At 38.5% G+C, this 11,531-nt stretch overlaps 1 protein-coding gene across 1 annotated transcript in view; it reads left to right on the top strand.

The window, feature by feature from the left end:
- The first annotated feature begins 494 nt into the window (after positions 1-494).
- Positions 495-11,531, top strand: part of BBOX1 (gamma-butyrobetaine hydroxylase 1) — a 70,082-nt gene continuing 59,045 nt past the window's right edge. Inside the window, exons 1-2 of the mRNA XM_060104955.1 lie at positions 495-719; positions 1,942-2,056. Coding sequence (XP_059960938.1) covers positions 501-719; positions 1,942-2,056 — 334 coding nt within the window. The 5' untranslated portion in view covers positions 495-500. The remainder of the gene's footprint in view (positions 720-1,941; positions 2,057-11,531) is intronic.

Raw genomic sequence — 11,531 nt, 5'->3', positions numbered from 1 at the left:
AGAATGAGCTGAGGAACTGAGATTTGAAAGTATGGAGGTTGAACGATAGAAAATATTTAGTTTGGCTGGAGCCAGTGTACTTGGGCAAATAGTTAAAATAGCACAGGTATGATTACACTTTCAATTTGTGGAGTATTTTTCTCCCTTAAAAAATTTCCAGAGCTTTTATGCAAACACAAAAGTGCCTGTGTCATTGGTTCTGAACTTATTATCTAAAATTACTGTGAGAAAAACAAGGAATTCTTTTCATCTGGATCCTGACTCAGCACGTTTATCTTGTTTACTTTTAGTCACTGTGTTTCTGTTTACAGCTCATGAAATACTCTCATCAGAACAAAGGTTCTAGCATAGATAAGTGAAACCACAAACTCAAGCAAATAGCAGAAGCCAGAGTCCATTTGAATTGAAGTCAAGTTCAGAGCCGATCTTCCTGAGAGTCCTTTTAACACTGATTTGTCATAGCAGGTAGCTGACAAGATTTACCCTCAAGGACCAGAAACATGCACTGTGCCATCCAAAAGGCAGAAGCGCTGGATGGGGCTCAGTTGATGCGAATCCTCTGGCAAGATGGTGTAGAGTCTGTCTACCCCGCTGTGTGGCTGAGGGACAACTGTCAGTGTCCTGACTGCTACCTGGATTCTGCAAAAGCACGGAAACTTCTCATCGAAGCTCTTGATGTGAACATCGGTATCAAAGGCTTGACGTTTGACAGGAAAAAGGTAACTATCTCTAAATTATCTCTGCCTTCTCTCTCAACTTAAATAAAGGAACTAGTCTCCAATAATTTACATAATGAATTATATTTTATTTGGTCATATTTTATATATAAAACCGTGATTGCATAGTCCTTGGTGCAAAGTCCACATGCTCACTAAAATGGAAGCTTCTGCTATTATTATTACTATTTTTATTACTGCTGCTATTATTTTAATAAAATGTACAGTGTTGCTCATTATTCCTTCAGTGAGTGGCAGCCTTGAAGGCACAATCAAACTATGTCTCTAATAAAAGAATGCCCCTGGGCTTCAGTTTACTCATCTGGAAATGAGGGATACTAACAAAATTTGTTCCTAGAGATGGTGTGAAGATTCAATGAGCTAATACGGATAAAAATCTTAGCATGTGGCTGGCATATGGTGAGCACTCAAAAACTTGTATTGATGAATATTTTTAGTCAAATTCGTGAGTAAATGTGTAAGGCTTTGTATGGGATTCCTGAAAGCATAGCTCTCAAAACCACAAACTAGATGTGGCCTCACCCTGTGTTTCTCTCTTCCAAATTTGCTAAGATAGTTATCAGAAGAGCAAGTGTGACCAGCAAGGTCATCGTCTCCCACTCCTGTCTCCATCTCGAATTAAGGACTTTACCCCCAGGGTTCACAGCTTGCTAGCTGTGGGACCTTAGACATGTTATTTCCTCTTACTTTGCTCACCTGAAAGATGTGAATATTAGTTATTGCTTCTCCCTCAAGTTGTATGAGGACTAAGTGGGTTATATTTATAGTGCTCATTGTATAGTGTACACTCAAAATGGTGTTATTCTTACTATTATTATCTGCCTCATCATCATCATCACTATTTCTGACACTCTTGGCAGGAATATTAATTGATCTCTAACTTCAAGTCATCACAGAAAGTTTAAGGACCACAGGTTTTCAGAATATAGAACAAGAACTCAGATCTAGCCAGGTTTTATATCTTTGTGATAGTTAAAGGGCCTCAGATCTCAGCTGTATCCCCTTGGCTTTCAGTTTCCTTGTTTTCCAAAAGCTTATTCTATGCCTGTGAGTATATAAGTTAAAAAACAGAAAGAAAAAAGAGCAAGGGCTAATTAGATTCCCTGATAACCTTAAATAACATTCAGAAACAGCAAGAGTGGAGAACCAAAGTACATAGAAGCATAATATACGTTTACGTGATATTTGCTTTCTGTATTATAAGGTTCATATCACGTGGCCAAACGACCACTACAGTGAATATGAAGCTGACTGGCTGAAGAAAAGATGCTTTTCACTGCAGGCCAGAGAAAAGCTCCAGAGAGAATTGTTTTTGCCAGGTAACCTTGCTATGGTCTACAATGTCCTTTAAAACTTGTCCGGTAAGCAATTTGCTCAGAAGCAAATTAAAACCCTTGTGCTTTGGTTAAAATATTATTGTAATTTATGTGGAATGTTTAATGATTTACCAACACAGATCATGTAGGTAGAGATGGAAAGAAACATAGAGCAGTTCTAGACATTCTAAAGAGACAGAAAGAAAAGAAATGCAGCAAATATTTATCCTCGTCATCTAACACAAAAACTGGCACACCATAGACACTCCACAAGTGTTCCCTGCGAAGCAGCAGGATGAACCAGAGGCAGACTTGCCCTTAATAATTTTATCTAAGGCCAGAACCACACAGAATCAACAAGGCAAAAATTCCTAATCTGGCATCAGATAAAACTATGTGATCTATGAACCTCATGAAATGATATACACAACACTGACAACACTGAGTGTGCATGTGAGCGTGTGTGTGTGTGCATGTGAGCGTGTGTGTGTGTGTATGTGTCAGGCTTGTGCACAGCAAATTAAGACTTGGGGAGAGTTTATCTGAATCCCAAGGGAATCTGTGAACACAGAAACATTCAGAAAATCTCCAGTAAACAGATTCGGTCAAGAAGGAAGACTTTATTCTTTGTTGTTTTTTTTTTTTTTTTGCTGTACGCGGGCCTCTCACTGCTGTGGCCTCTCCTGTTGCGGAGCACAGGCTCCGGACACACAGGCTCCGCGGCCATGGCTCGCGGGCCCAGCCGCTCCACGGCATGTGGGATCTTCCGGGATCGGGGCACGAACCCGTGTCCCCTGCATCGGCAGGCGGACTCTCAACCACTGCGCCACCAGGGAAGCCCGGTTTTTTTTTTTTTTTTTTTTCCTTTCAGTCTTTTTTCTTTTTTTATTGAAGTATAGTTGATTTACAATGTTGTGTTAATTTCTGCTCTACAGCAAAGTGATTCAGTTATACATATATATATACATTCTTTTTTATATTCTTTTCCATTATGGTTTATCACAGGATATTGAATATAGTTCCCTGTGCTATACGGAAGGGACTTGTTGCTTGCTCATCCATCCTATACATAATAGTTTGCATCTGCTAACCCCAAACTCCCACTCCATCCTTCCTCCACTTCCCCCTTGGCAACTATGAGTCTGTTCTCTATGAAGAAGACTTAATTTTTGATCTGAGAGACAAAGTAAATAGTTAATATAGATTAAAAGTTAATTTTTAAATACGATTTTTGGAGAGACACAGTAATACAGCTCAAACAGAGGTGCTGGGGAGAAGTGGGAAGTATTAATACTTTGCTCTCTCTGTATTTTGAAGATTTGTGTCATATGATGTGGGTCAAAGGCCCACAAATTCATGTTTTCAAATTCTGAAAACATGCTGATTCATATGTATTTACTAGAACCTTGGCTTCTACAAGCACACTAACAAGCCAACTTTCCCTGAACATTCTTTTCCACTGTTTACCAGATATATTGAGCCACTGTCCCTTTGGGCAACTGACCAGCCTTGCTGGATTTTATACACACCTCTTCTGGGATTTCTGGGTCATACACCAAGATAGAGATTTTACCTTACTCCTTTCAAATCTGAAATTCTCAGACGTGTGTGGTAACTGCATGGTTTTCAATGTTAGACTTACAACAGTTTACTGGGTGTGGAGATGTTACTAAATAGCCACCTTGAGCCCCACAGCTTCACCTTGTCCCATGGTTATCAATAGGGTATGACGTGGTCCCCTTCCTGTTCAAGCATAGTCCAGTCTTATCAAGAGCTAGCTTCCTCCATTCTCTTAATCTCAGCATTCTGACAACTGACAATGTTTTGCTCTAGTGCTTTCTGTCTAAACCACCAGGAATCCATTTTCCTCTTTATCTAGTCCAGCTAGCTGGTAGAATCCAAATGGATATCCAGGGAAAGATGTTTTTCCTGCCTTCCCCCAGTGAGTGCTTTACTAGATTCTTCAAAGAGTCTTCAATTACAAAACTGAGTGGCAACTGTCTGGGTCAAATAGTAATATCACAAGTATATTATTACTTTTTATTTATTTTAGATTTCTTCTGGTACTCAAAATATTTTTCCTTAACTCTGCCCTAACTTTGTAATCCCGTTGGATTTTACTTTAATTTCCTTTGAGTTCTTCTTTTGATTATTTTCAGGGAATAAAAACCAACTTTTTATTATTACAGCTTATGCTTCTAAGCATTGTAAAAGTATATGGCTACCCCCTCCATTAATATTTCTCGACGGGTTCAGTTTTATAGCTTACATTTCTCAGTACTATCAGGCAGTAGCAGGATGGAAATGATACTACATTCAGTTAAACAGTGGAAAAAACTAGTCACACTGACAGGCTGCAATCATGAATAATATAAGGAGGACTGGAAACTATTTTAATGGTTTAAAACAAGATCAGATTTTGAAAATATATTCTCAAGCTGTGCAACTGGTAGGTGAAAGAAGAAATTAATGGACCATTTTTGAAATATTGGTTCTATGGCTTTTTGCCTGTAGAATTTGACACCTTATTTCTCTGCCATTGCATATTTTCAAACATTCATACTCAGAACAAGTAAACAAACTCAGTTACATTTGTCAAAGAATTTTGTTTTTAGTCCTCAGTAGCAATGTTTCCTCTGCTGCTCTTTCCTTAGAGTGAGGAAAGACTTTTAAAATCTGGCGTCAAGATGCAGATCACTTTTCCTTGATCTTCGCTTGGCACTAGATGTTGAACTCAAAAATGAAAAAAACATCAGCAAGAAAAAACTCTTGTCATGGGACAGCCACAGCTGGAAAGAAGGCATGGGTAACAATCATTCCATCATAAATTTCTATTCAACTGCACGTATATCGCGCACCTATCTTGTGTGGGAAGCTGTAAGGAAATACCAAGTTTTAAAAAGACATGGATTCTGCCCTAAAGGATTTATCCAGTCTAGGAGGGGACACTAGCCATGGAAAAAAATAAGTATAGTACATCATTTTAAGTGTGCATAGAAGGTTAATTAGAATGTAGAAGGACTCTGAAGAAACAAGGAAATGGGACTCAAATAAGAGCTAATACTTGAGCTGGGTTTTGAAGGGTCTGTCAGACAAAGATAGAAGGAAAGGAAATTCTCAACAGAGAAAAGGGTATGTAGAAAATCAGAGAAGCATAAAAAGGCAGGGTAGGTGTAGGAAACTGCAATTAGTTTAAAATATGGGTGAAGTTAAAATTGTTAGGCAACAAGGAAGGAAGTGGCTTAAGTACCCTACTAAGAAGCTCAGCCCTAAACCCTTAGGCAAGGAAGTTTGCTCAGCACAGAGGTCAAGTATGTTTCCTTCCATTAGTTTCCCAGGCTGATTCTCTTCCTAAAATTCTAGAGAAATGAGTTTAAGGTCTTTATAAGCTTGAGAAGATTGCTTTACTTATTTTCATTAGGATGCATTTTATATTTTCAGAGTTGTAGCTTTCTGATTTTTACCAAATGTATATAATTTCATAAATGCCTACAAGGTTGTGAATGTCTTCTTAGCTTCCTTTTTCTCTTGATGCATTCTCTCTGCCTACAGTGTACCCCTTTGGTTCTTGGTTTGTACTTATCTTACTAAAGATGGTGAAGTGATCAGTTCTGTGTTGTAGAAAGGTCTTGGTCATGGTCATCTGTGCTGGATGGATTGGCGTGGGGAGTGCCTGGGAGCAGGGTAACCATAGCATGGCCTAGAAATTGTCCTGTAAGAGCCATTAAGAACTTAAACTAGGGAAGTAGCAGAGAGGATGGGGATAGAATTTGTACTCAAGAGAAACATATACTGACCTGGAGGACAGGAGGTTGCTGGCCCTCTAATCTCTACCAATTTAAAACCAGACTGTTGAAGCCTTGCATGTGAGTGTTTCCAGATAGGTGGATGAAATGGAAGACTTTAATAAAACATTGGCAATATGAAGATTTTTTAATATAATTGTATTTTAGCCTCCATGTGAAATTTACATTATACACTCATTTTTTTGTGACTAACTTCATGATGCAAAATTCCCAAAATAAGGGCTTCCCTGGTGGCGCAGTGGTTGAGAGTCCGCCTGCCGATGCAGGGGACATGGGTTCGTGCCCCGGTCTGGGAAGATCCCACATGCCGTGGAGCGGCTAGGCCCGTGAGCCATGGCCGCTGAGCCTGCGCGTCCGGAGCCTGTGCTCCGTAAGGGAAGAGGCCACAACAGTGAGAGGCCCGCCTACCGCAAAAAAAAAAAAAAAAAAAAAAAAAAAAATTCCCAAAATAAAATTGATAAGACTAAAATGGGAAAAAAATCAATACATAGCATGATCTTATATATATGAACCTAAATATCTGTTCTTCTTATTAACACTCAGAGGCAGAATGAATGCTTGTTTTCCTATCTATCTCCTTGAACTGGTACTGAAATGTTTGTATATTATTCTCTGACATCAGTAGTATTTGTCATTGTAAATTGAGATTTAAAATGTGGTAATTTGAAGAAAATCTTTTGTTCTATGGAAGGAGTCTGCTCAGTTTTCTCAGCAGTGCAGGGAGTGAGTACATTGCACGGTCAGAAAAGGATATTTCCCCTTGTTTTGATATGCCCCACTTTAGCAGAGCAAGTCTTCACCTGTGTACTTTATCAGACTACAACCCTTCGGTACATAGCTATGACTCCCTCCTTTGTTTCAAAAGGAATATGCTACAAGAGGGGTGAAAACTCTCAAGGAGATATAAGGTCCCTCTAAGATCTCTGTGCCTTGCACATGGTGAAAAAAAACAAACCAAAAAACAGAGCTTCGCCTTTCTTACAGAGGGCATGTGTTTCCTTGAAGATGAAGCTTTCTATTATAGTGCAAAGAACAGAATTGATTTGGTACCTAGGTTAATTTTACAGAAATTTTCCAAAAGAGAAAAAATCACTATCTTTGAAAAAAATTAACAAGTAATGTGCACAATAAACATACCTAACTCCCATGTAATATTTCATCCATGTCCCTAAGCTTTGCCCCATCCTTCTCCCTTTCTTAAACCCCTAGAGGTGGGAATCTGCAATGCATGTCAGGGATGGGTGAGGGAATTTTTTCACGTATTACTTGGTAATTATAAAAAAGGACTGGGGGTTTGTTTGTTTCAAGCTGCCTTAGGATGTTACAACTGTATCAGAACTGCCAGGTCAGAATGGCTTCAGAAGAGCTCTGTTAAATCAGCTGCATTAGAGCAATCAACTCACCATGTCATGTACCAAAATACATTCCCTTCCCAAGAAAGACCTTATAAAAATTCCTTCCCTGAGGTCATCCAGGCTCACACTGTCTGATGCACAGGTGGGAGAATGGTTCAAAGTCTTCGTAAGTTTAAGAAGCCAGTCTCTATTCTACTTTGCCTGCCATATGTGAAATGAACCTATTGACTTTCAGAGAAATGTCTTTGGGGTTTTGATGAAATGAATACAAGTATCTTAAATGCTTGTGAGTTTACAAATGCATATTTTGCTTCACTTTTTCTCTGTGCCATAGTGATGTCTTCCAATGTGTCTTGTTCTTTTCTGAATTACATATCATTTATCCCACTCAGTTTCTGCATTGTACTTGGTAAACGTGGGCATAATATGTAAAGGGTCTAATATCCCTCCATGGGCTGTGAGTCAGTGAGTCCAAGATGGGAGATTCACAGCCTGGGAAGTACCCTGCTGTGCTGTGTACCCAGCAGAGGCCCCGAATCTGCAGGTTGTTCCCACAGCCATCTGCCTAGTTTTTGATTCCACTTGTAAACTCTAGGTCAGATCCTTTTTCTTTTGCCTTTTCTCATATCCATCCATACCTCCAATTAGAAAATACATAACCACATACTCAGAGATAAGTATTGGGTTGACCAAAAAGTTTGTTCGGGTTTTCGTAAGATGTTATGGAAAACCTGAACGAACTTTTGGTCCAACCCAATATTAAAGATGTCTATTTTACAACTAGATACATTACAGAAATATTGGGGGAAAAAAGGCCTGTGTACTACATCTATTACTTTTTTAAATATAATTTTTAGGTAAGAAACATTATATTCTTTTTAAAAAATCATTTTTTATTACTTAACAACTTCATAAAACAAAGTATCGTGCCATCATCCAACGTTAGTGTGAAATAGTATTTTGAAAAGCTGGTGTCTTCAAAAGCTGATATCTTTAAAAGACTTGAAAAAGTTTGAGGATATTTTTGAGAACCTAAAACAAATCTATTTTAAGGAAGAATTATTATGTTGTAATCCCTTTTCATATTTTTTCAGTATACTTACCACATCAAAAATTAAGAAAGGGCTTCCCTGGTGGCTCAGTGGTTGAGAGTCCGCCTGCTGATGCAGGGGACACAGGTTCGTGCCCCTGTCCGGGAAGATCCCACATGCCGCAGAGTGGCTGGGCCCGTGAGCCATGGCCGCTGAGCCTGCGTGTCCGGAGCTTGTGCTCCGCAACGGGAGAGGCCACAACAGTGAGAGGCCCGCGTACCGCAAAAAGGAAAAAAAAAAAATTAAGAAAAATATACTAACTTTTTTAATTCTTGGAAAAGTAATTTTCTAGAGTTACACTAAAGTAATTTTATTTCTTTTCCTTCCTTTTTCTTTTCAAACAGGGTAGAGTGGGCTTTTTTTCAGTGAGTGAAGAACTTCCATTTCTCACAAACAAGACTTACTTTTTCTTGCAGCCCAGGAATAAGTTTTATAACATTGGCAATTGGACTGCAAATTCAGAATTTATAAATTTAGAAAATTCCAAAGTGTGGCAATTTCAAGAAGTAAAGTTGGATTGCTTTATATGCTAGCTTCACTTTTACCAAACCTACACATAAGTTATAAACAATTACTTCTCACTTCTGGTTTTACTTTGTTCTTCAAGATGACAGAACACAGCAGAACAACTATAGTTTTGGGATAGTAGATATCTTCATCATACTTAAATTTCTTCCTTAAGATTCCAGTCCCAAACTTTCAAATATGCCCATGGAAAAAAATGATTTTTAATTTCTTTTTAAAGTTTTCTATCCCTGTAGGAAAAAATTGATTTTTAAAAAGAGTTTTGATGTTGCTATTTACCCATTCTGTGTATTTGCATAATATCTAGCTGAGCAAATTAGGTAAATAATTTTTAATCACTGCTCCATTGAATGAATTCTCTAACTTTATTCTTTTCCTCAAAATTATATATATTTCTCAATCTGTAACTTTGCTCTTAATCAAAAGAGCAATGTAGCACTGAAATTAAAAGTACTCTTGAATTTAGTTCTTTCTAGGTCTGTGATCTTGAGCAATTTACTTAACCTGTCTATGCCCCTAAATCTTTAACTGCATGATGGTACCTACTTATCACCTTGAGTAGCGCCATGTTGAGAGAAAAACAATGACTCACTTTACATATTAACTCACTTCATCTTCACAAGTTTCCCTTGAAAGCAGTTGTAAATAACTACAGAGAACAGCCTTTAGAGACTTCTTGAACTTCTTGAACAGTATATGTTTACTGTTCAATGAAACAAAGGAAATGAAAAAATGTAGAATTCTATTAGTAAAATTCTTTCTCCTTTTTTCCATTAGCTGTCAAGCTTCCATGCACATCACCTGTTTGCCCAGAGAAGACTGACATTGAAAAGATTTTAGGGGGAAAATGTTGTATAGGTTGTCCTTCTTGCCAACAACTTAGCTGAAGCCTTTTATTATCTCACACTTGAATTACTGAAATAACATGGCCTCTGTGTTCACTCCCAGCATACACAACTCTGCAGGGTAATCTTCCTGATGCCCACCATCATCTTTCTTCCCCCCTGGCTCTGGTGTTTCACTGCAGCACAATAAAGTCCAAAGTCTTCCCTGGGACTTTCTAATCATCCCACAATGTAGTGCCCCCTCAGCAAGCATGTGGATTCTTAATTTTGTCCAAACTCCTAGTTTCTCAGATCACTTATTCTATTCTTTTGGTCTGGCCAAACTTCACCTTTCCATCCTACAAGGTCCAACTCACATCCCAAAGAAGCCCTTTACCAACCTACCCTATATTTATATTTATCCCCAAGTCAAACTACAAAATAGAGACCAGAAAGAAAGAAAGCCCAGGAAATGGACATAATTTCACTGGTAACACTAAAATGCAGAGCTATAATGTAACAATGGAAGCATATATATTTTTCTAAAAGAATTTTGTTAGAATTTGTTAGGAGAAGAAGTGAAAGAATGTGGTCTGCTAGGAAAACGCTTCCCCCCGTGAAACAACACAGTGTTTTGAAAGGAGAACAGCTTTAGAGTCAGCAGAGGGGCTTTGACTTTCTTCTCTGTGAACTTGACCTAGTGTCATAAATGATCTGACTCTCACTTTTTCCATATGTAAAAGAGGCAATGCCTCTTAGCTCCAGGATGTGAAGAATAAATGGAAAAATGTAAGTACTTTGCCTGCCACACTGTGGATGCTCAAACCCTGTTAGGTCCTTTCCCTTCCCTTCTCCTTCTACTTAGAGAGCCACGAACATAGCAGAGGCATAGTAAAGAGCATTTAGGTAAGGACAGGAGAGAGAAACAACAGTGGCATGATCACCTCTTATGCGTGAGTTCCCCTTACTTGACTAATAATCATGTTATAATCCCTATTAGACACTTGAGAGTGACTCAGATGTGAATTATTGCCACGAAAAGGATTTTAGTTATTCAGACATTGGTTTGAAGTATGAGCCAAATATTTACCTAGCTGACGGATAGTTTCCTTTAAATAATACTAAGGAAGACAATGAAAAGGCTGGTCAACTATGACCCTAATTCAAATCAGTGCTGTAAAAATGTTTACTGAAGCTGGGATGATCAGCAAACTTGGGGAAAAGTGGTGAGTTATCTACTAGTTAGTTAAGGATCACTACAGATGAAAATACCAGCACTCAGCAGATATATTTCATGCACAAACCTAGATACTTGGATGAAAAAAATTCCAGACCATCTAGATACAGTCTCATCACCATATAGAAAACAGATAATATGAATAAGGAAGATAGAGGAAAGGTATCTAAAGAGAACAATGTGCTCATGCAAGGAGGAAGCAGAGTCTCTCAACTCTAACTTCACTGAGACACGATGGAAGTTTCTAGCCCAGAATAAATTGGTCAAGCACAATATATGATGGACAACCAAAAAGGAGATGTATAAAGTGATTTACTTGGAGCAATAAGAAAAAATGAGGAAAACCAGAGAAAATGTGAATCCTCTGATGGGAGCAGATGGTCTTAGGTAATCCTGTTTCACACACAGTCTTTCCCATCTCAGTTGATGGCAACTCCATCTCTCAGGCAGCAGGACCATCCTAGACTCCTCATTATCCCTTATACAAGCTACACACACAATGTGTCAAGAAAATCTACTAGCCCTATTACCAAACAATCCAGAATCCATCCACATCTCACTACCTCCACCACCAACCCTCCATCTGAACTACCAACAGCATACACCCTCTTCCTCCTCTTCCTCTTCCCCTACTCCTTTG

Source organism: Mesoplodon densirostris, chromosome 7 (assembly GCF_025265405.1).
Source record: "Mesoplodon densirostris isolate mMesDen1 chromosome 7, mMesDen1 primary haplotype, whole genome shotgun sequence".
In the NCBI taxonomy this organism is placed as follows: Eukaryota; Metazoa; Chordata; class Mammalia; order Artiodactyla; family Ziphiidae; genus Mesoplodon; species Mesoplodon densirostris.
The sequence above is the reverse complement of the archived record's forward strand: the minus strand, read 5'-3'. Positions and strand labels throughout refer to the sequence as shown.